At 35.2% G+C, this 24,824-nt stretch overlaps 1 protein-coding gene across 1 annotated transcript in view; it reads left to right on the top strand.

The window, feature by feature from the left end:
- MPDZ (multiple PDZ domain protein) overlaps nucleotides 1-23,471 on the top strand; it is a 179,965-nt gene extending 156,494 nt beyond the window's left edge. Inside the window, exons 33-47 of the mRNA XM_012665003.1 lie at nucleotides 3,945-4,037; nucleotides 4,129-4,203; nucleotides 5,348-5,522; nucleotides 8,090-8,235; nucleotides 8,940-9,023; nucleotides 9,197-9,390; nucleotides 11,532-11,679; nucleotides 15,124-15,210; nucleotides 16,117-16,207; nucleotides 17,107-17,150; nucleotides 17,988-18,110; nucleotides 19,416-19,520; nucleotides 20,099-20,211; nucleotides 20,963-21,086; nucleotides 22,919-23,471. Of these exons, the coding sequence (XP_012520457.1) occupies nucleotides 3,945-4,037; nucleotides 4,129-4,203; nucleotides 5,348-5,522; nucleotides 8,090-8,235; nucleotides 8,940-9,023; nucleotides 9,197-9,390; nucleotides 11,532-11,679; nucleotides 15,124-15,210; nucleotides 16,117-16,207; nucleotides 17,107-17,150; nucleotides 17,988-18,110; nucleotides 19,416-19,520; nucleotides 20,099-20,211; nucleotides 20,963-21,086; nucleotides 22,919-23,065 (1,749 nt within the window). The 3' untranslated portion in view covers nucleotides 23,066-23,471. The remainder of the gene's footprint in view (nucleotides 1-3,944; nucleotides 4,038-4,128; nucleotides 4,204-5,347; nucleotides 5,523-8,089; nucleotides 8,236-8,939; nucleotides 9,024-9,196; nucleotides 9,391-11,531; nucleotides 11,680-15,123; nucleotides 15,211-16,116; nucleotides 16,208-17,106; nucleotides 17,151-17,987; nucleotides 18,111-19,415; nucleotides 19,521-20,098; nucleotides 20,212-20,962; nucleotides 21,087-22,918) is intronic.
- The last annotated feature ends 1,353 nt before the right edge of the window (nucleotides 23,472-24,824 follow it).

The raw sequence follows: 24,824 nt of genomic DNA, 5'->3' as shown, positions 1-24,824 counted from the left end.
TAACTCCATTATTAGATCAATCTGGGAATAAAACTCAATTAAACAAAGATGGGAGAATTAGCCAGACTCTAACACTCATGCCTCATCTGAAATCCTTTGTCATTTATACTATCCTGTATTTTTTTAAAATTATGATTATTTTAAAAAATAATTTAATGGTAATACTACATTGTTTATTATGTCATTTACTTCTTAGCAATCATGTGAGATTGCTATTATTTTTCTCATTTTTACCTGTTCCTATGACTCCAAATGGTAGAGCTAGAACTTAAATCCTGGTCTTTTACCTCCAGGTCCCATTTCCCATTGCTTGTTTCGGCTTGCATTTGGGCTTCATCTACCTTTTTAAAACCCCTATAGATTCCTCTACTTCAGTCAAACTTACTTGAATCAAAAGCCCGTAGGGAATGTTTTGAGAATTTATCCCTCCTTGCCTTTGCTTGTATCATTCGGATGGTCTTTCTGCTTGCTTTTAGCTTATCCAAATCTTACATATACTAAAGACCCAGCTTAAATCTCACCTCATTTATTTTGAAATATCCTTTCAATATTCTGGCCTATATAATGTTACTATTAATGTCTTCATTTATGTGTCACTTAACTATGTTTGGCCCAAGAGCATTTCTCCTATTAACTTTCGTGTGAGTATCTTTTCTATACATCTAAAACGCACACAGGTTGAGAAAAGAAACTCTTACACTTTCTCTCCCACTATCTTAGTGTGGTTATACATAGTTCATGTTGAGTAAGTATCTGGAATGGCAGAATGAATGAACGCTTACATGCAATGCATGCATGAGGGAAAAGATGTTGAGATCAGGAGAGTCTGGAAGAGAGAATAATTTTTAGATTGTCTCAAAATGGGAGCTCTAGTAGCAGGTCATTTCTAGTTCTGTTTTGACTCCTTAGAAACTCTCTTGACAAGTCCATTATCTTTTTTCTTTTTAATCTTTTACATTTTTAAAATGGGAAAGTAGAAGTATAAACAGAAACTTCTTATGTATATAATCTAAACTCTAGCTACCCAAAAGGTTAATTCCATTTATCAGAAAATATTTTTGATTAAAGATATATTTTTAGCACACTTTGCCCCAGGAACAAACTTTGATGTATGTACCTATACATCAAAACAGGTAACAACCTTCTATGATTGTCAAAGATCTCTTTCATATCCATACAGTTTTATATGGTGAAAGCCTTCAAATACAATTAAGAGCTTTTTTGCTTTTGAATTTTAGGGAATGTTCCACCTTCAAATAGTTCTCCTAATAATAATAGTTTGTTTAGTTTAATCCCACTTTTAATTCTTGTTTACCCTTTTCTAGCTGTTTAATTATACAGCTCTTCCTCCAAAAATATATTTCCTTAATTTCTTTTACATTCCCTATATGGTACTATTTTAACTAGCCCAGAATAATGTCTCTCAGATCTTTTCCTGCTAAGGACTATATATAGTTGGCAGAAGTAAGTGGAAAGTTGAGCAGTTGGCTAAGAAACTGTAAAGTCACACCTTGTTATCCTTTCTTATATATCATCCTGCTCTTCTGATATCAGTAAATTATAGATGTGTATATACTTATTTATTTTTGTAGTATTCCAAGTGGGTTTGGGGCATATTATACATGCAGACGTATACCTTATTGTTCCTTTTAGGGCTCTTCCTGTTGAAAATAACAAAAAAAACCCTAACTCCATCAGGCTTAATCAAAGAAGAGGGATTTATGGACTCAAGTCAGCAACCTTCAAGGGCAGTTGATTCTGAAATTCAATATTGTCATCAAGAGCCAGTTATTTCCCTCTGTCTGTGACACTGTGTCATCTCAAGTGATCTTCTCCATTGTTTGAGAATGGCTGCCACCTATAGTTGGGGCCATGTGCTACTTCTTTTACATATAGCTGGGGGGATGGGGAAAGAAGGGCTATTCATATGTTCTGAGCAAAAGTTCCAGAATCCATCCTAATTGAATCAGTTCAGATCACATGCCTACTCTTGAGCCAGGAACTCAGGCCATGAGAATAGAATTGTAGAATTGACTTAAGTTGTTCAAACCCCATTCTTGGAGCTACTTATCTTTTGCTACAAAACAAATTACCACAAAACTTAGCAACTTAAAACAACAGGCATTTATTGTCTCATAGTTGCTGTGGGTCAGGAATGTGGGCTCAGTTTAGCTGGGTGGTCTGGCTTAGAATCTCTTGTGCAGTTGCCTACACACTGCCCGTTAGGGCTGCAGTCATCTAAAGATTTGACTGGGGCTAGATATTACTTCCAAGATTATTTACTTAAGTGGCTATTGGCAAGGAGCCTTATTTTCTCTTCTTGGGGCTGCCTGAGTGTCCTCATGACAATGGCAGCTGGCTTCCTGCAGGGTGAATGATCCAAGAGAAACAGCAAGGAGACTGTATAGCTATGAAGTTATACACTACTGCTTATGCTTTATTCTATTTGTTAGAATCAAGTCACTAAGTCTAGCCCTTACTGTTAGGCTTCCCTTCCTGAAGGGAGCAGTGTCAAAGAATTTCTGCTCATATTTTAAAGCCACCTCCTGAAATGTGAAGGAAGAGGGAAGTGGGAGAGAGAGTGTGAGGGTGGGGGAGAGAGGCTGGGGAAGAGGCAGGCAGAAAGACTTGTTAGGGAGGTGGGGATGGATATTCTAGTGGAAATCTCCCAGTTTTTACAAAGGGGTGGAGGTGTTAGGTAAATAATTAGCAAATGCCACTGTACCAATAAGGTGCTACTTTCCTGATTGTTATATGACAAATATGATTATTCTTCTTCTATTTTTTCAGATAAGAAAATTTAGATATTTTAGGTAAGAAAATTGAGTTTTATAGATGTTAAGTGACATATTCAAATTTCTACAGCTAGGTAGAAGGTAAACTCAGTTCTGCTCACTCTAAAGATCCAGTTTTCTCTGGCTGATACATATGAATGATTGCCTGGAAAGAGAGAGGTGTTAGAGAGATACTTGGTGACAGTCTAAAACTCATCAGGCATTAATAAACTACCTTGGAAAAGCTACAATGTTGATAATCTTTAAAAGGATGGTGAAACCTAACCTTGATGTCATAGTCATGACCATAAATGTCTCTGGTGGCAAGTTTGGCTCTTGTATGTATATTTTAGAGAAACTATGACAAGATTCCCTTTGTTCTTTTTTTGTTTTTGTAACTTTTCCACGGACAAAAACTATAATGAAAAAGATTACTAGCTCTGGCCAGAATGAAAATGTTCAAAACTCTATTTTAATTTTATTAAAATAAATATTAAAGAAAGGTAGGTAAAGTCCAATATTACTGAACATTTGGTTTTGATAAAAGAAAATGTGGAAAATATAGACAAAGTAGGTGTAGCTCCCCAGCCTTGGCAGGTTTTCATTGTATGTCTTGGGGCTACAAGGCGTTTTCACTGTGCAGCAAATCAAAATGCTATTCTCTGGAGAAACAACTCTTGAGTGTTCAGCCCCAGAAAGGACATTGCATGCAACAGTAATTGCAAGTCTGCCTGCTACAGGAAGAAGGGTGGCAGAAAAGAATGAAGGGGCCAGACCTGCTTGTTAATTCTAAGCTACAGGCCAGAAAGAGAGGAGGCAGGAGGATTCTTGGGTTGTTTTTGAATGACTTATTCAGTCAGCCAGTTACATAAGACCAAATTTGCATGTGCTGAATGTTTTGATTGAATTATTATATGCATTTTTGCTATCTGGATATTTTATAAATGTCACTAAAGATGTCAGACATATGGGAGGAGTGAAAACACTGGAATGTTTGATGGAGGAGAACTTATTCTCATTAGAAAAATTTGGAAGTTTGCTGAAAAAACATAGATTTCTAATAGTAAACATTAGAAGACTTTTAATTGCTTTTCTAGCCCTTGGGTGTATCCCTTTAGATAAAACTAATCTTTTCAAGTCTTCTAAGTGGTCTTGTTTTTATTTTTCTAGGATCAGGGGGGTTTGGGCATTGCTATCAGTGAAGAAGATACACTCAGTGGAGTCATCATAAAGAGTTTAACAGAGCATGGTGCAGCAGCTAAGGTGAAGTTTTTACCTTTCTCACTGTTATAAAGTGGTGGAGGAGGGAGTTACCTCTGGAAAATCACTTGAAATCTTACATGTTTCCATTTAGGATGGACGGCTCAAAGTTGGAGATCAGATCTTGGCTATAGATGATGAAATTGTTGTTGGCTATCCTGTTGAAAAGGTACTTTTTCAAAATAAAGTAAATAGTAATATAAACCCATCCTTGGGCATGGCTAAAGTATTTGTGTGTGTGGTCATAGGGAATTAGGGCTATGTAGTGATATTAGACTTATTCTTAAAGAAAAGAAGAGGTTATTCAGCTCTTCAATTTCTATTTTCCAGTCAAGGTGATATTAAGCTACTTTCTGTTGCGTGGAAAATTATTCAGTAATCACTGGGCATTTTTGATAAATATCATTTCTGTTTTCCCTTGGGAAAACTTGAGACTCCTTAACAACGACTTAGTGTTACCACCAAAGGAGTTCTTTTTTATGAATGTTTGCTCCCATAAATATCCACTGTGTATACTGCATTATGAACAGATTTTAAGATTCAACTGTTAAATGTATAACTTTTATTAGGGTTAAACAGTTCTTGTACCTGGGTTTTCTCTCCTCAAAAGAGATCATAACACTTACTTGGAGTCTCACTTGAGGACTTTCATATGTAAGTGCCAAAAAAAAAGCTTTGTTTCCCTGAGATGTGGTATTCTTTTTCTTCCTCGTAGTGAGGGAGAACCACATAACTGTTTCCATTTCTACATTGGCCAGCAAGAAACTTAAAACCATTTTTTAAAAATTCAGTTTTACCAATGGTGTAAGTTGGATCTTTTAACCCATAAATCTGTTTGAACTTTCCATTTGCCTTGATTTTTCTGTTGCATAGTTTTCTTTTTCTGCTTTTAACATATGTGTTTCTGTTTTATTAAAAGTGTTTGTGTAAGCTGCTTCAGATTCTCTGTAGAATCAGGAAGTGGGTAAAATACCCCATATATCTTCTAAGGTTGTAGAAATCCAGAAAAATGGACAAAATGAATTGGAGATATAAAAAGTTGAAAGCCTCATGCTTACATAAGGAAGAATCTGGTCAAAACTAGACTTAATGTAGAAGTTAAACTAACCTCTGTCAGGTATTTGGGCAAGCTAGAAAGAAACTAGAGCCATTTTTTTTCTGCACCCCTTAAGTCCTAACAAGGAAATCATTTGCCTCTGTCTCTTCTCTCAACCATAGATAGAATTAGCTTCCAGCAATGATGGTGACTTACTGGTATAAGTCTACTAATTGGCGTTTGAATTTTGTTTCCCTTCCAAACCGACACCTGCCAGTTTATTAGCCTTCTGAAGACAGCAAAGACAACAGTAAAACTTACCGTTCGTGCTGAGAATCAAGATTCCCAGACTGTTCCTTCAGCAGCTGGTGCAGTCAATGGAGAGAAGAAGAACAGCTCCCAGTCTCCAGTGGTCCCACAGTCTGGCTCCCCGGAACCAGAAACCATCCGAAGTAAGGGCTGGGCTCCTGAGAGTCCTGCACGTGTGGCACCCTTGAGGAGGGCCTCTGCGAGGGAGGCCTGCGTGTGGCTCACTGTTGGAAGGTTGCAGTCAGGGAGCCCTTTGGTGAGAGGATGGTATAACGAGTGGGGCTCCTGAAGAAGAGTACCGGCCTGGTAGGCAGGCAGTCTGCGTTCTGTGCATTAACCAGCCATGGGGTCTTAGGACACCCGCCCACCCACTCCAGGCCTCAGCTTTTCTCTTCTCACATGCGGGAGTGATTGATTCTCCCTGCTCTCCAAGAATACTTTGCTGAGGATACCTGTTATTCTAGATACCTAACCAATGAATTAGAAATATCATTTTGTAGTAGATTCTTTGTTTATACTGGGAAAGTAATTTAACTTCTCTCAGCCCCAGTTTTCTTATCTGTAGAATGGATATACAGTGATCCTATTTCACAGGTAGGATCAACACTGCCTGCCACTACAAGAAACTCTTAAAAATGCTAGTCATTACCATGGTATACATAGTAGAGCTGAATTTTTTGCTTTCGATGTGGTAGTAGACCCTGTCAAAATAGATGAAATGGATGTTTATGGACTGTGGGATGACACGTTAGTGCATCATCATGCTGCCAGCCTGGTATATGGAAGCACATTATTCCTTGAAGTTACTTTCTGAGAAAAATTACACTGGGGTGTGATGAAACAATAAATTTCAAGCTCTTCAGCATCACGATTTATAAAAAATTACTTAAACACGTTGGCATTTTCTGCATCTGGAGGGTGGGTTGCGGAATTTCTTTTGGTCTCCAAACTGATCTTTTGTCAGGTTTTTAAGGAAACACTAGTTTAAAACATTTGTAATATACTGGACAAAAATGTGTTAAAGTAATACATCTCTGAAAGTAATCCTTTATTTAGAAGACTGGATAATTTACTTAAGTGTTAAGATTTTATGGAAATTTTCTCATTTTTTATTTTTATGCTGATCCCTAAATAGCATTGTCTATAAAAACATGAAATGCTAAATGAAAACATAAAATAAAATATCTTACACCTGTTCTTACCATTTCAAGAGCAAGAAAATAGTCTGGTTTTGATTTCCTAAAAAACGAACGTCTTATCTAAAACATACGCTACTCTACCAAATGTCCTAGCTTTCCCCAAACATGCTATTTGCTGTATGCTCTTTGTTGTATCATAAAACATATGATATGATATGAAGACCATCATAAAAGAAGGTGTGAATTATATTCTCCTTGTTTTCTCATGATCTAATCTATTCAATTCTGAGTATGTACCAGGATTTGATATCTGAATTTATAAAACATCAAGTGAGACCCAAGCAGAAAAACTGCAAATGGTATGTACCTGCTCCGAATTGATTACATAAGAAGAGATGCTCTAGGGTAAGAAGAAAAGGAAAACGTAACATAAAAATCTCTGAAAAGCAGGCACCATGACCACAATGATCGATGTGCTTTGTGTTTCGTGGACTTGCCTGAATGTGCTTCTAGGTCTTGGTCACGTATCTCTGTTCTGAGTTTTATAAATCTTTATTTCATAAGAAGTATGTTTGGCCTCAGTGAAACATAGAATATCAAAGTGAAAGTAGAGGTTCAATTCAACTCTATTCTCCTTTCTTCATATCCTATTCATTATATATCTAGCAATTCAAAAAATACAGAATAGTGTAGAAAATAATTAGACAGATAATTTTTACCCTAAATTAATGATGATGATTTAATTGTATTTGTTTGATACTCTTAAATATAAGATAATTAGTTTGCAGGAAACAACCCAAGTGCCCATCAATACAAGAGGGGATAAATAAAATGTGGTATATGTATACCATGGCGTTCTATTCAGCCACAAAAAACAATGGTGATCTAGTACCTCTTATATTATCCTAGATAGAGCTGGAGCCCATTCTACTAAGTAAAGTATCACAAGATTAGAAAAACAAGCACTACATGTACTCACCATCAAATTGGTCTTAACTGATCAACACTTAAGTGCACATATAGTAATAACATTCATCAGGTGTCGGGCAGATGGGAGGGGGAGGAGGGGATGGGTATATACACACATAATGGGTACGGTGTGCACCACCTGGGGGATGGACACACTTGAAGCTCTGACTCAGGTGAGGCAAAGGCAATGTATGTTGTTGTTTGTTCTAGTTCAGACTGCAGGCTTTAATTGCATTTTCAGCTTATTTGTAGTAGTTTCCATTTCTTCACTTTTGTTTCGTAAATGCCTTTTTCAGACTTCATAGTACTCTATACAATACGATAATTGATAATAGATGGTTACTTTTTTTTTTAAAAAAAAAGGCATTATATATAACCTAAACATTTGTACCCCCATAATATGCTGAAATAAAAAAAAATTAAAAAATTAAAGTTAAAAAAAATAATAAGATAATTAAAAGATTAAGGTAAATTGGAGGTCTCCTTTTTCCCCAGCCCTGGGCCTGTTTCCCTGCTCCATCCCTCAAAAGCAACCAGTGTGGTGAGTTTGACTTCTAATCAATTTTTATTTGTATTTCATTTCATTTTTAACTTATTTTTAGGTACAAGCAGATCGTCAACACCAGCAATCTTTGCTTCTGATCCTGCAACCTGCCCCATTATCCCCGGCTGCGAAACAACCATTGAGATTTCCAAAGGGCGAACGGGGCTGGGCCTGAGCATCGTTGGGGGATCAGATACGCTGCTGGTGAGCATCACCCAGAAGTGCTTCTGCTGCACAGGACACCCTTCAGCCAGGCCTGAGAGCCCACTGTAGGGAGATTGCTGTCAGTTCTATAAATGAAATGTAAAGGTTGAGAAAAATGTATCATTCATTGTTAGTTTAATTTTATAGGACACATATTCAAAAGGGTACCAGGATTTTTGCTTTGAGTAAGCCAATACTGACTCAGTAAGATTCTGTTACACTATGATTGTGACCTTTAGGTTTCAAAATGTTTCTGTCAGTTCACCAGTCCTTGCTATATTTCACTTTCCTTTCTAATGATTTCCAGGTTGGGTTATACCCATAATTAAGAGTAGTCTGAAAAATTGGATACTTTGTAGACAAAATTTTCTAAATGTCAAGAATACTTTAAAAATCATTTCATTTGTGGATAGGAAAGGTCAAATGTATCTCTATATATTATGTATGTATGATTTATATACTTTATATTTTTTTCTTTACTCTTCCCTATCATTAGAAAAAAAAGTATAAGCTTCTTTGAGCCTTTTAGCAAAAATTGTGATGTTATACTTCTCCTTGAATTATGGTATGTGGTTTGCATGTAGATCCAGTGAGTGTATACCCATTATTTCTATCTATGAAAGTATGGCGCGTTTGGACTCCATTTCTGCTTACCATTCCTAGAGAATGGAATAAGTATGCATATATTTTGTTTGGGCCCCTAGGGTGCCATCATTATCCATGAAGTTTATGAAGAAGGAGCAGCATGTAAAGATGGAAGACTCTGGGCTGGAGATCAGATTTTAGAGGTACAGAATGCCTGTTTTTGACCTTCAAAATTAATGGAGAAAAGGCTATTGGAAAGAATGTGTTTCTTTCTTTGCTTCTTTCTTTCTTTCCCCTCCCTCTTCCTCCTCCCATCCTTTCTTTAATTTACTTAACTCGCCTGGTTCCTGACAGTCAGTGTCCCTTTTCTGTACAGGTGAATGGAATTGACTTGAGAAAGGCCACACATGATGAAGCCATAAATGTCCTGAGACAGACACCACAGAGAGTGCGCCTGACGCTCTACAGAGATGAGGCGCCATACAAAGAGGAGGAAGTGTGTGACACCCTCACTATTGAGCTGCAGAAGAAGCCAGGAAAAGGCCTGGGATTAAGTATTGTTGGTAAAAGGTATGACTGAGGACAAACCCAATCCTCTTTTGGAAATGATGGAACTTAAATTCTTTTAAAGAATGATAGCAGTAGTAGAATCTTAATCAATGGCTGATGTTCTACAAGTAGCTGTTGTTAGCCCAATCATTAAAGAACCATAAAAAGACATTGGTTTTGGACTTTTAAAATTACTATGTGGGGGGATTTTGATGGTACTCAACACAAAGTCATTTTGTATTTTTTTGAGTACCTGTTGTGTATCAGGAAATACATTAGGTTCTGGGGAACAAAGTTAAATAAGACATGGTTCCTGACCTCAAATAACTCACTGTCTAGTGAATGAGAATTAAATATATTCTTATAACAAAGGACTCTTGATGAGTGACAGATGCATTGTGGGGGAGCCATGTAAGCAAAAGGGAAAGGCACCAAGTGACCCTATCTAAGATAAGTGGGTTATAGAAAACTTCTAAGAAAAGAGGTGCCTGAGCTGAGGCTAATAGTGATAAATGATAACTGGGGTATTAAAGAGGCGTGGAGGATATTCTAGGGAGAAGGACCAGCATAAACAAGAGCATGACATCAACGGGGACCTAAAGCATAAAGCCAGGGGCCATGGTGGCAGCTTAGAGCACACATAAATTTAAATACCCAATGTATTTAAATATTTACCTGTAAATACATTTAAAAAATATATATATATATGAGTAATATTAGTAAATTTATATATAAGTTATATTAACATATATGTAATCCAGTAAGTTCCATAAATCTTTCTTCCTTTTATTATTGTAAGCTCATCTGGATCTGATCCTTAGAATATACCAGACAGTTAAACAAATGATCTCAGCATTCATTTAAAAGTGATTCTGTCATCTGCAGTGGCCCTAAATTAATATTGCCATTCTTGGGGCTCAGATGTCTACAGTTTCAAAGCAACTTATTTTTTCCAATGAGTCAAAAATCTATGAAACTGTGATCTTTATGTCAGAATATCCTTCTTTGAAAATAGGCATTTTTCAGAATGCCCAAATCAGCATGATGCACACCTGGTTCTGCATGGTAATAAAGGGACATTAACAGTAGTTGTTTTTTCAGAGACAGTTAAAGGCTTCTTTTTTTTTTTTTTAAGGCACAGAAAGAATGTAACATATTATTTGAATCTCAGTGGGAATATGTATGAAAAATTAGACCTTCCTTTTGGACTACAGTATCAGGAGTCTAATTCTTGTGAAATAATATACACTTAAAATTCATTTTGGGTGCCAGGCAACCACAACATGTGGGGTCACCAGGTCACTATAAAAGCCTCCATTAATGAATCCTAAACTGTTTGCCTTGGGAAGAGTGTACAAAGACCGTCAAATCCAACACCCTTATTCTAAAGATGGGAAAGCAGAGGATCAGTTGGTGGAATGCTTTGTTTGAGGTCATGACCTTGGCAAAAACAAGTGATATAATTCAGCTTTTACTGTATATTTCTATTTACAGTTATCTTTGGATCTGAACAATAAGGTTTTTTTGTTGTTTTATTTTTATTGTTTCATGAAAGGATTGGAATAAGAATAGAGTTTTCCCACTTTTCATAAATCTATCTTGTGTATGAAAGTTAGATCTGTAATAATTTAAAATAAAAGACATCACAGCAAGGATACTTAGGTTTTGAGTTAATGAATGGTTTTAGTTTAAGATACACATATGTTATTTGTTTTCAATAAGGTTAATGATGATGATGATGATAGCAACATATTTATACAGGCATGGATCAGTATCCATTCAAGGCTTCATTATGGGTGTGGAAAGAACTACAGATTTAACATCCAAAGCTTGACCCCAAAGTCTTACTTTTGCCACTTACTGGCTGTGTGACCCATAAAATGAGAATAGTACCCAATTCTACTCACAGTATATAATTGATGAAGAACAAATGTGCTTATGGTAGAGTATTTTAATCAGTGAAGTACTATAATACATAAGCTATTATTTAACAAAAAATCTAATTCTAATAATGTTGCCCCAGTGTTGCTCCAAACAATAAAACTTTTAAAGTCATAAATATAGCAGTGAATTTTTTGGTTAAAAAGTTAGCTTTCCATTACATAAGCATTCTATTGCAATTGAGGAAAAAATAATAATGTTGAAATTCAAAATTTGTGCAGAAATGATACAGGAGTGTTTGTGTCAGACATCGTCAAAGGAGGAATTGCAGATGCTGATGGAAGACTTACGCAGGGAGACCAGATATTAATGGTGAATGGAGAAGATGTCCGTAATGCCACCCAGGAAGCTGTTGCTGCTTTGCTAAAGGTAAAAATCAAACGACAAAGATACTTTTGGGTAATAGTATGGAAGAAAGAGAATTTAACATTGGACTACCATAGTCAAATTAATGTTGTCTTCTCTTTATTTGAAGTGTCATCTCAAATAAAACTTAAGTAAGATACCATGTTTCATTGACAAATTTCTAAATAGTAAATTTGTGATCAACTGTTTATTATATTATAAAATTATTTAGTATTAGTAAGAATTATGAACTGAATATCTGTAATATTAGTAAATATTTTATCTTTAAAGTGAATATTATGTATTGACTATTGAGTATTTTTCTTAAAAAAAATTCAGACCACAAAGGAGAAATCAAAAGTCTCAATCTTTATTCCCTCATATTTATTTCTGAGCTTATTTGTATTACCTCTGGCTTAAGTGAAGATTCTCATTTCTGGCATGAATGCTTCTTAAAAAGTGACTTGGCAGAACTGCTCAATGGGGGGTGATCACAGGTGGCAAGAAGGGTGCCCACAGCACCTCTGGAGGTCATGCTTTCTGGCCTTTCCTTACCTGGCCCCTTCCTTAACTCCTTTCCGGGCACACCAGATTGGACATCTTTATATTTTCCCAAAGATGAAGAATGTGGCAGGAAGATTTTGCCCTTTATGACCCATAGAAGGGAATGTTTGGTCCAAATCCTATTGGGACTCAAAACTATTGAACTATTTAAAGTTGAGGATTAAAATCACAATTGGATGGGTCATGCTCTTGCAGTAAGAGTAATTTAATGCAGATTAATTTGGCAGTACCTAAACTGGGGATTACTCCAACAATTATAAGGCCTCCATCCCTACTATCATTCTGAGCTCAAGTACATTTTACATTATGAAGTAAATTTCCTCCAAAGAAAACTCTTTGTGAAGGATCATTTTCTGACTGGAAAGGCAGAACCAGTCTCATTTTAAAAACGAATTGTTAAGTATAGAATAGTGCCTTAATACAGTTCTTGGGACTGTAGGCATATTCCCTGTCAAGAAATATTTCGGCTTCTGGAGGGAATTTGCATTCCTTTAAATAAGGCAGTGCTTATCTCTCTCTTTTTTTTTTTTATTTTGTTTTTACCTAACATGTATTTTATGACCTGAAGAGAGATAATTGAGCATTGACTAGAAAACCGTCATCATCAGTACCCGTGTTATGTGTTCATGTTAACATGAGCCTGCATGTTGGGGCGCAGAGCAGTAGAGCCGCCACAGGGTTAATGGACTGGTGGGGGCCTCTCAGCGGCTGGGGTTTGTGGAGAAATTTTCTAGTGATGCTCTTGTTATTAACTTCTGTGGTTTGGATAGGATCTGGTATGTGAATGTGTACATAAATTCCGTTAATAAAGCACACATTAAAACTTATTTCTTCACTAACCAATCTTCAAAACATAAAATAATTAGAATTCTTTAAGGAAGAATAGCTTCCTTTTGGAGATACATTGAAAACAATTGTTAGCTCTGTAAGATGGATATATCTTAGCAAGAGAGAGAAGGAAGCATCCAGAAAACAACATAAATGATTTTAAAACCAGTTAAATCAGTCATCTAAAAATCCAGTTTGATGGTACATGATGAGAACCTTAAATATTTGTAAAACTTATAGGTTGGTTACTACTGATGCTACTTGTTGTTGTTTGGCTTAGTTATTTCTTTATCTAAATATCTTGAATAAATAATCCTCAATAAACAAAAAACTGCATGCATAAAAAGTTCATTGAAGTGTTCTTTGTAATAATAGGAAAATTGAAGGCAACATGGTTTACAAAAACTGTATAAACTTTGGATATATACCAAAGATTCATGGCAAAAATTCATCTGTTTAAAATGATGTTCACGACAACTATTTTAACATGAAAAAGCAATATACAGTAGTTCCCGCTTGTCTGCAGTTTCACTTTCTGTGGTTTCAGTTACCTGCAGTATAGTACAGTAAGATATTTTGAGAGAAAGGATCACATCCACATAACTTTTATTACAGTATATTGTTACAGTTCTATTAGTTAATCTCTTACTGTGCCCAATTTATAAATTAAACTTTATCATACATAAGTATGTATAGGAAAAACATGGTGTATATATGGAGTTTAGTAGTATCCATGGTTTTAGGCATCTACAGGAGTTCTTGGAACATATTGCCCAAAGATAAGGGGAAACAAATGTAATCAGCAGAGATTATAAGACAGAAAATTGTATTTGCAGCATAGATACAACTAAGTAAAATAAAATTCTATAAGTTTCTTTAACAATAATTATGAAGTAATTGTTGTAATTATGGCTTATTTTCCCCTCCTTTTTCCATTTTATTTCCAAAATTTTTTAAGTGGACATGAATTGCTTTTATAATAGAAAAATTTACTTACAAATTTTTATAATAATGAAAACCCTTGACAAAGATGTGTTATAGGTAGATCAAAGAGTTATAACATTACTTAGTGAATAATTAATGTAATTAATCTGGGCAGTTATATAAACTGAAAGTAAAATAGATTCAAGAAGAATCTGTTAAGTTTTGGACCAAAAACACCCCAAATTAAACAAACAAAAAAAAGCCAACTTATTAATATTACAGGTAAGGTTTTTACCTTTCAAAGTTTGATTCATGATCAACATGTTCAACAGTAACATATCCCTTGCTACCCCCATCAGAAACAGCATAATAATATCAATGCTCAATATTTAGGTTAACACTATTCATGCTAGACATTGTCATAAGCATTGAACATGGATTACTTACTTATCACAACAACCTGTAACACTCTACGTCTCAAAAATGCAGAATCAAAGACATCAAGTTTAGGTATCTGTTATGGTCACACAGTCAAATCACGTAGTCTGGATTTTAACTAGTAATCTCAAACATCTCCTTGTGCTACTTCCATATTAGACTGCCAACATTGCTTGCATGCCCATGGTTTATTTGTAAAGAGCTATAGAAAATTGGCTACAGTGCATGTTTTGTGCTTATATTTATTTAAGTTTTGAATGGTAAGTCTATTTAGGTACAGTATGGCAATAGAGAAGTTACCCAATTATCTGAATACCTCTTCTGTTGAGGGCAGAAACAAGTTGTGATAGTGGTTTTATTGTTGTTTTTGTTTTTTAAACCCAGAGTTATTCAGCTAATTTGGCCTGTCTCAATCAGTGTGTTTCATGAAGTAATTCCTAAATTCTCAATTTCTTTTGCCTTGCTATAAAAAGTCTTCATATAAATCATGAGGTAATAAGACAGACACTTGGTGTTGCTGCTGCTGCTTATTATTTTTATTAGTTTTAATGTTTTAAAAAGTCATTTTTCATAAATCATTAGAGGTATCCTTGCCTATAGAAATCTCAAAAGGAAGATGCCTTTCAAAAACTCTATCTTGAAGAGTAAAATGTATTCCTAAAGATGATTGTAGCATTTTATTTAAACATTTTCACAAAACAACCACTCCCCCAGTGTTCCCTAGGCACAGTAACCTTGGAAGTCGGAAGAATCAAAGCCAGTCCGTTCCATTCAGAGAGGAGGCCTTCTCAAAGCAGCCAGGTGAGTAGCCGTGGAACATCAGGGTAATATAATCCACATGCCAAGAGGACTCACAGATGGCCCTGACTCGGGGGGTCTCTCCAGGGTCACATACAAGGTCTGGCCCTCCAGCAGCGTGGTATAGTGACTGAAGTTTGAAACAGGGAAGAACAAGAAATGAGAGTGGGCAGGTAAGCCAGGTAGCTCTTGAGTAGCTTGTAAGTCATTCTAAGGAACTTGATTTCAAGCATTCTTCTTTTATGATATGATTCTTTTTTCATAATCTCAAAGTTAACTACTTGCTATATGTAAAGCCTACCAAGATAACATATTTTAAAGTATTTTATAACAAACGTCAATTAATATTCAAATGAAAAATCTCATATAGGTGAACTGTAGGTGCTCAACACCATGTATGAAAATATGACGTTAAATAGTTAAAATTTCTTGGCAAGCCCCTCTCCTCAATCTTGTCTTCTGATGACAGAAGCCCATTTTCATCAATCTATCCTTAAAGACCCCTTACTAACTTCCTTAATTACTACCATTAGTTTCCTATTGACTGATCCTAATTCTGCAGGTTTTTTAAAAAGTCTTAGTCTTCATTCAACATCAGTTGTTTAAATTTAGAGAGGATTAACTCCAATGAGATTATGAAAATCCACTAAAATTTTAGGTAAGTTGGAATCAGTTTCATCTACCCTCTTAGCTTCAATTTATTCATATCACTAGGCAAATTCTTTCTTAAAAAGAAAAAAAATAAGTAGAAACTATGTTTAAATTGTCCTTCAAATTATCAAATACCACTGTTGCTTAACAGGTATTTATCTCTAGATGCACTAAAACAATTGAATTCTGAAATAAGTGGTATCTAGGGAGTATTTATTGATTCCAAAACTTTCTGAAATAATTGTTATATATTTGTAGGTGAGTGAAGGCAGCCTGTCATCTTTCACTTTTCCACTTTCTGGATCCAGTACATCTGAGTCACTGGAAAGTAGCTCAAAGAAGAATGCACGTAAGATTGGTTCAGTATTTTAAGCATGATTTACTGGTTTGAATTTTGGCCGTCAACACTGATTTATTTTTCTTGTTTACTTCTGAGCTCTCCTCCTCCTGACATCATCCCATATCCTAATAATGGTGCAAAAATGTGTATTGATAAAAAATTTGAACTACATGAAGCTGTGCCTATGCCAACTTTTCCCATTTGATATTTGCCCTACAAGATATACCAAGCATTATAATCAGGATCCTGTAATTTTTTCTTACTAAGCAGATTGGTATATTTGATTTCATTCCTTTCTCTGTTTAATGTAACACTAATAAATCAGAAGATATCATTGAGTGAAGCCTTCTTTTTCTGTGAAGATTATACAAATTCAAGAAAATTGATAAGATGCTCCTGTGTTTTAATTATATGAAATCATGATGCAGACGATTTTTTGGCTTGATGCAATGGTTGAGAGGTTTTCAAATTGAAGAAACTAACCATATGGCAGTCTCTGTTTGCAGTGTGACTAATATTCTAGAAATTTAGGCACTTAAGTCCATGAATTTTTTTTATGCTTGCATGACTTTATTCTTCTCAGCCATGCACATGTGTCTTTCTATCCAAAGCACATTCTTCCCTTGACTCATGCAAAGTGAATTTTACAGTTATATAATCAGTGCTTAAACTGAGAAGGAAGAAATGGGATGGTATGTGCATTTTTCCAGCTGGAGAAATAAAGAATTCCTATGTGAGACAAATCTAATCATGTGTACTAACAACTTTGAGCATGACCACCTCCTTTCAAAAAAAACAAAAAATGAGGGTATCGCATTTAGTCCCATCCAACTACCATGTAATGACTAAAACTTTAATGAATATAAAAGGTGCTTAATAACCATATTTTATCTTTTTTCCCTTAATAGTGGCATCTGAAATACAAGGATTAAGAACAGTTGAAATAAAAAAGGTAACTTAGGGGAAAGAAAAAAACATAAACTCTGGTGTCTTCAGAAGCGTCTTTGTATGTATTTTCCTGTTAACCATCTTACTGTTACCCATCTGAAAAAAATGCATATCATATGTAGTGAAAATAACACATGCAATCTTTGCTGAATTTCCTGACCATAATACTTCGTTTGAAAAATCGTTTGCATATTCTGTATTGCCGAGAGTGGCATCAACCTGACTCCACACAAAATGGTACCATGCCTCTCACTTCTCATACTGATAGACAAGCCCTTCCCTTCTACAGACACTTCATAGTTCTTGTGAAGCAGATTCCTCTGGCAGCCATGCATGAGAGAGGGAATAACAGCAGTTGCGATTTATTGAGCCTTCCCTGTGTGCTGAGCACTCTCACAGACATGTCATGTCATCAGTATGCCATTTAATATTCACTGCAGCTCTCTGGAAAGGCACTGTTGTCTCCATTTTGTAAATGAAGATGTAGTTATTTATTGAGAGGAGCAGACTTGTTCTAGGTCCCAGCATTTGTAAGTGTGACTTCCTAGCTTTGAAAACAGGTCTGTCTGATTCCAAAAATTGTGGTCTTTGCATGAGTTTCCCTGCTTTTCATCAGTCCCACAACATGATTTCCATTTAGCATGTCTTGATTTCCTTTACTTCCCAAACAGATGTTTATTTTCCTAAGCCACACTAAGGACCTGTGTCAAATAAAGTAATGCAGTTTTCCACCCTCACACCTAGAAGATCAGAGTTGGCTATAGAACATTGTGCCAAAGAATAAACAAAAGGTCAATTAAAAGTATCACTTTGACCAAAATTGATATCTGTTCCATGGCAGGGGCTTACCGACTCACTGGGAATCAGCATTGCTGGAGGAGTGGGCAGCCCACTCGGTGACGTTCCAATATTTATTGCCATGATGCACCCAAATGGAGTTGCAGCTCGGACTCAAAAACTCCGAGTAAGTTTTACTAACAGCCTTAGTAGTCCCGGCAAGTGTAGCAAAAGTTTTCTTATTAACCCTTTGAATTTGGCCACCTGTTCCAGGGCAGTTTTAATGTCTGTATCTGCTTTTAAATCAGCTAATTCAGCCACAGCAGGGGTTGCTTTGAATAAAAGATAAAGAATATTAAAAGAAAGGATAAAATGATGCTGTTGAATACAAATTTGCAGTTAAATGAAAATGGAAGATACATAGTTATTTCTTAATATATTTCTTTTTACATGTTTGAAACGCTGTGAAACAAGTTAAAAGACAACAAAGTATTTTCAGAACACCAGTATGAAGTGAAACTTTGTCCTTATGTATTTTATTGGTTTAAATGGTGATCTAACTTTATTAAAGTGAAAAGTATTATTTATTTGCATTGGATTACACATTTTGCAGAAGTTTAATGTAAAGATGACTTATAATGTAAAACTATACAAAACTCGCTTCAAAGTTGAAAGATCATCCAAATGTAGAGCACTACGATGGAATTTATGCTATCCATTTCGCTCTAAAATCATGTGAATATTCCATTAAAACAACTCAGTCTCTCTAATGTAAAATCACCGTGCCCTCATGCCACAAACAGAGTCTCAGAACATAACCACATCTTAGTTTAAATAGTCTGTAAATTTAGAATGATTCAGCCTCCTTTGATATCTAAATTTATGGCTGACACTTAAAAACGGATTGTACATATAGCACAGGGGTCAGCAAACTTTTCTGTAAAAACAGGTAGTGAATATTTTAGGCTTTGTGGGACATATGAGTCTCTGTTGAGGCTACTGAACTCTGCCCTATGAAAGCAGCCAAATATGCATGGCTGTCTTCCAACCAAACGTTATTAACCAAAACAGACAGTGGGCCACACTTGGCCTGTGGGCCTTACTTTTTCAACTTCTGACTTATAGTCACATATAATGATTATATCAATAATGTCCAGAAGAATTCTAGTTTCTAAACAATAGTGATATTTTATTTCTTTAATAGGAAGTTATGTCTTACCCAGGAGAAATGAAGAAAAGGGAAGAGTGACTTTCTCCTTCTCCCTTCCCCCTGCCCTAGAGACTATAGAACTCAACTGTTAGGTCCTGCTTCATTTTGAGGTTGCTGCTTCTTGGAATTTTTGGAATTGATGGTCTCCTTAGTTATATTTCAGTGACTGGTACCAGTATATATGTGATGTGGAAGGTAGAGAATGAAGTGATTGCTCGGATCTCAAAGTCCCAGTCTCTGTGATTGCTTTAGCAGATGGCCATTTCTTTCTCTCCCTTGCAGGTTGGAGATAGGATTGTCACTATCTGTGGCACATCCACTGAGGGGATGACCCACACTCAAGCAGTTAACCTACTAAAAAACGCATCTGGCTCCATTGAAATGCAGGTAAGATTTCTATCCCAAGCACTATTCAGAATATAGGCAGCTTGAGGACACACGAGCTTCAATGTTAAAGCAGTAAAAATGATTAAATCTTCTGCTAATATTTTATTTAATATTTCTCTTGAACATAAATGATCAAATTATAAGCTCCAAGAAAGTACATATGAAACACATTCTATAACATTTTATCCTGATGCATTTATTATTTCATACTTTGTATCTAAGGGGGAAAAATATAGGGCTTTAGCAGTAAATTATTAATTACTAGAATTTTAATTGATGTGAGTGGCTTGTATTCTAAAGATCTTTTAAAAATGATTATATGTGAGACTATGTTTTTAGAAGCATCAAAGAACTTTGTAGAATTGAATTAGAATATTTTTACTGTCAGGATCATTTAAGAGGCCTCTGGACCTTATAAAATTTCTTTCTTTTTGGTAGTATTTTATGTTAAGAGAAATGACTAAATGGACAGTAAAATGCACATTTTAATCCAAATGTTCTTTTTGAAGAAAAATTACTGGTGTCTCCCTAGCCACATGAACACATGTTTTTTCTCTTTATACTTCTGCTCCATGCAGGTGGTTGCTGGAGGAGATGTGAGTGTGGTCACAGGTCATCAGCAGGAGCCTGCCAGTTCTAGTCTTTCTTTTACCGGGCTGACATCAAGCAGTATATTTCAGGATGATTTAGGGTGAGCTCATATATTATAGTTGGTATGTCATTTGTCACCTATGAATCAAACCTTCCTGACAGTTGCATTTTTTGTCCCACGTTCCTAGCACACACAAAGAGGTGAAATAATAGGAGATATGAGGTCTGAAATGCAAAAATCAAGTGCTTGTAAGCTGTTAAATAATTATGGCATGGATTTAGCTAATCAAAGATAAAGCAAGAGATAGACTTTAGACTGAAAAAAATTGACAGTATTAGGTAACAACACTTGAATACAATAGCATTGAAAAATAGAGACAGGAGAAGAGAAGAGGCATGTTAGAATTTTTAAATAATATGATGCAGCTTTTACATTGCTTGTAATCGATTTTTCTCTCTGAGCTTGGGAGTACTGATGTCTACAACTCATTCCGTTATAGTCCCTTCAACTTTAGCCCTCTCACTTTAAATAAACTAGAAAAAGAATGAGCTTCTCTGTGTAATGAGAGCATGCCATGAATATGTTAGTCTAAGGAAACTGTAAATGAGTAATAGAATTAGGGTGTTAAGTAGGATTTCATTAGATTATGTAAATTTAAAATACGGAGCACAGCATGCACTGACAATTTAAGCATCCCAAAAATACCCATATTATACTCACCGTAAGTAATGTAGAGAATTATGCTAACTCTAGGTGTATGTCAGATAATACATATCTTACACATTCACAAAGATATATATTAATATTTTGTAAAAATTCATAACTGCTTTTTTTCTTTCCTTTGCTATAGACCTCCTCAATGTAAGTCTATTACGCTAGACCGAGGACCAGATGGCTTAGGCTTCAGTATAGTAGGAGGATATGGCAGCCCTCATGGAGACTTACCCATTTATGTTAAAACAGTGTTTGCAAAGGTAAGCTTGCAAATTTTAACCACCTTCTTTCCCCCTAAACATTCATTAATAGTGGTCAGCATCTGGCTTATTAGTTTATGGCCTGAGGTAATGCCAAATGGTTAACAGTTGATCATTTTCTTTCAAAACTCCCTACAGGAACAGGTCATTAAATATTTTTGTACAATTTGAGGCATAGTTAGGTTTAAAGAAAAATAGGCTCAAATTGAAACTCCATGGAAACTCTTGACAATACACATAAAAATATTAATGAACTTTGGTTACAAAAGCTTGTTTTTTTTTCTTTGAAAACAAATTGCAAATGTTGTCTTTTGAAACTTGGACATTTTATATATGTATGCTGTAGGACACTGGCATTTCTGTTTGTTTTTTGTTGTGAAATGTAAAATAGATACAGAAAAGTACATAAAATACACATGCAAATTATAAGCATTTATTTTACACGTTTAGTTTCATTGATAAAATAGAAAAGTAACTACTAAAAAACTTGAAGAGTATCCAGCAGCCCTGTCATCTATAATAAATCAGCTATTTGCAATCAAGGGATTTGATTTAAAAAAAAAGCCATTTGAATATAGTTGTAATCATATAGTAACCTGTTCTATCTTAAGAATATTTAGAATAAGTATAAAGATATTGTAATATTGGTAAAGCTATTAAAATAATTTAAACCCATATAATTATTAATATGGTATTAAGACATTTTTTCAGGAGCTACAGAATTGGATAAAATTTCCTATAAAAGAAAATCCAGAAACTCAAAATTTTACAGTGTAAAGGAACAAAAGTTACATCAAACCTGGGTTTGATGTAGGGGCTTTAGATTAGTGAGATAACCCTTTAATTTGTGGACATTTCATTCTATTATTTTGGAAAAAAATTTTTTTTTAACCGATTTAAAGTGCTATACTTACAACTAGTTATAGGCTTAATTTATGAGATTTTTTTAAGCTATTGGTATGTCCAAAAATACAAACAGCATTTGCCAGTGAATAGAAGAGTCATACAGTCCTTTTCCTCATCATGGGAACAATTTATTTAAGGCATGCTAGTTAGAACATATTTTAAGAATTTCATCCTTATAGATTCCTCATTAACTTTTCCATATCTTTAATTTTATATTTAATTGCATAATTGTCTTCTATAAGCATGCCTTAAAATGGGGTTCTTTTTCGAACAACAATGTCTGTGTTTAATCTTAATCATTTAGGGCCCATAAGGAATATGAAGAATCCATCTACCCTTGGGAAGTTCAAATCAAGACAGCTTGAGCAGCCTTTTCAAAACCACAGAAAGTGTTAGAATTAGAGTGGGTTTTAGATTCAGGACTTGTGCTTTATCTTGTCCTCCTCAACCTGAGGTGGGCTTTATGCTTCTACAAACCTTTGAGTTTTGTAGTCCTCCTGTCCTTGTCTTGTACAACTGCTTTTGTTCCTACGTAATCCTTTGTCTTCCTTCTGTAGGGCTTCTTTACAATAGAATAGAAAATTTTGGATTCTATTAAATGAATCCTACTAGGCAAATTCCCAAATACTCTTTATTAATTTGAGTTCCCACCAACTGCTGTGCTGAACAGCCAAAAAACCATCCAACTAATCTATTGACTGCTGAATTCTCTCTCAAATTGGAATCTCAGTGCTAAAACCATTTAGGAGAAAAACCTCCTTTGTGTATGTTCATCATTGCTTAATGGCTGTAGAGCACCCATGGAGCACCGGGAGCAATGTGTGTGCGCATGCAGAGCAATTCACATTCTTGTTTAGATCTTTTCTGTGAGGTAGCTTTGAGGCAGCATTTTTTGAGCAGTAAACAAGTCTACTTTATAATTGCAGGGAGCAGCCTCAGAAGATGGGCGTCTAAAAAGGGGTGACCAGATCATTGCTGTCAATGGGCAGAGTCTAGAAGGGGTAACCCATGAAGAAGCTGTTGCCATCCTTAAGCGGACAAAAGGCGCTGTCACTTTGATGGTTCTCTCCTGAGTCAGCTGCCGGAATTGAGCCAGATCAACCCTTCTCTCTCTTAACTGCTGTAAAGTAAATAGAACTGGACTTGTGGATAACCTTTCTTGTGCTGTGTTCATTGGTAGTCTTCAAAACTATAGGGTGAAAATAACATTTAAGTTTGTTTTTCTCAGGTGAAAATGGTTTTCTTGCTGACAACCTGACATCATTTTTCCTTGCCCCTTGCATTTTGTGAACTCAAACTCAAAGAGAAGGGATATTTGCATAGGTAAATCTGGTTTTTCTTTGTGAAGATATCTAACGTTTTGTAGTCACACGGGCGAAAATTATTATGTGCTAAGCTGGTTAGTAGAAAGAAATATAATTCTGAAACTAATCAGAGAGAAATGTCTTCAGTAAATGAAGGTGAAAAATGAAAATATAAGATAAAGAAGAAAATCTCACAGTTTTATAAAAATGCCTAAATTTGGCGATCTAACTCCTTTCTCCACCCCAAGCTAAAAAAGAAAAAAGAATTTTTTCTATTAAAAATCTTAAAAAATATTCTGAGTATTTTAAAATTTTGAATATAATATTGTAAAAAAATTACATCTCCCCATCTCTAATATGCACATATATTTTTCCTGCTAAAATTCATTTCTATGATTGAGTAAATAGGAAATATAAGAAGCACTGTCCTCAAAGTTTGTAAAGAAATCATACTTAGTGTACATCTCAATATTCCCTTTCATTTTTTGACTTGTTATAAAATAGTTTCATGTTGCTATAGGAGAAATGGTGATGCTACCCCATGTTGATTGTGGTGTTTCTAGAAAGCAACCGTGCTAACCTTGGAGAAACATAGAACGATCCCAGAATCTTTTAGTGCTGATTTTAACAACTGATGCAACACTAAAACTGTGTTAGTGTGCTGTGCAATTGGTTTTCAATTAGTATTAATCTTACTGACAGAAAAAAGCAATGTGTTAGTAATTATTTTGGTTGTATGCCACTAGTAAATTGATAAAAAAATTAAGGGGATTAACATAACTTCATTTCATTGCCTTATATTAACATCTTATAATACAATAGTTTAAGACTAAAGGAAACAGATGGAGCTGTTTATTGAGACAACTGGTGAGGAATTATCATGTGTTCATTCCCATTTTAGAGCGTGAAACTCCTACATTAGAATATATAAAGTCACTTTAAATATTATCTATATTTGTAACAGAAGTAGTGTACAGATATTTTATTACAGCATTTTTGTGTAAATGCAGAATTAAAGTGAATAAATAAGAAGTCTCGGTGCACAAATAAAGAAGCAGGCGTAGTTTTTTTGTTCTTTTTACTGGGGGAAAGCTCTGTTATATTGTTCAAGAATTACAACTTAAAATTGGTTTTTATCGTGTCTAACTGCACATATGGTGTCCATAGTTACAATTAGAGGAACTTTGGACAACATCATTATGAAAAGCTCAATACTTTTTACCTCCACAATTTTTTCTAACACTAAAAATTCATAGACTTCTCATGGATCTGAGGAAGACGACATTGTAGGAAGAGAAGTATCCTGCCTTTGTATGTTTTTCTGAGATGTTATCAATGCAGTAATATTACAAGTTGTTCTTTGGGGTAGTCAAGAGCCAAAGTGTATTCAGGTGGAAAAATTAAAATGAAAATTATTTATATTAAACATGAAAAGTCTGATTTGAACACTGAGCAAGGATTTGGGGAAACTTTGTTCTACTAGTTTTGTAGCAAATTAGCACATCCCTCTAGTTCATCTCATCTGTAA

Source organism: Propithecus coquereli, unplaced genomic scaffold, assembly GCF_000956105.1.
Source record: "Propithecus coquereli isolate 6110/MARCELLA unplaced genomic scaffold, Pcoq_1.0 Scaffold95, whole genome shotgun sequence".
NCBI classification, from domain to species: domain Eukaryota; kingdom Metazoa; phylum Chordata; class Mammalia; order Primates; family Indriidae; genus Propithecus; species Propithecus coquereli.
This window is presented reverse-complemented; position numbering and strand designations above follow the sequence as displayed.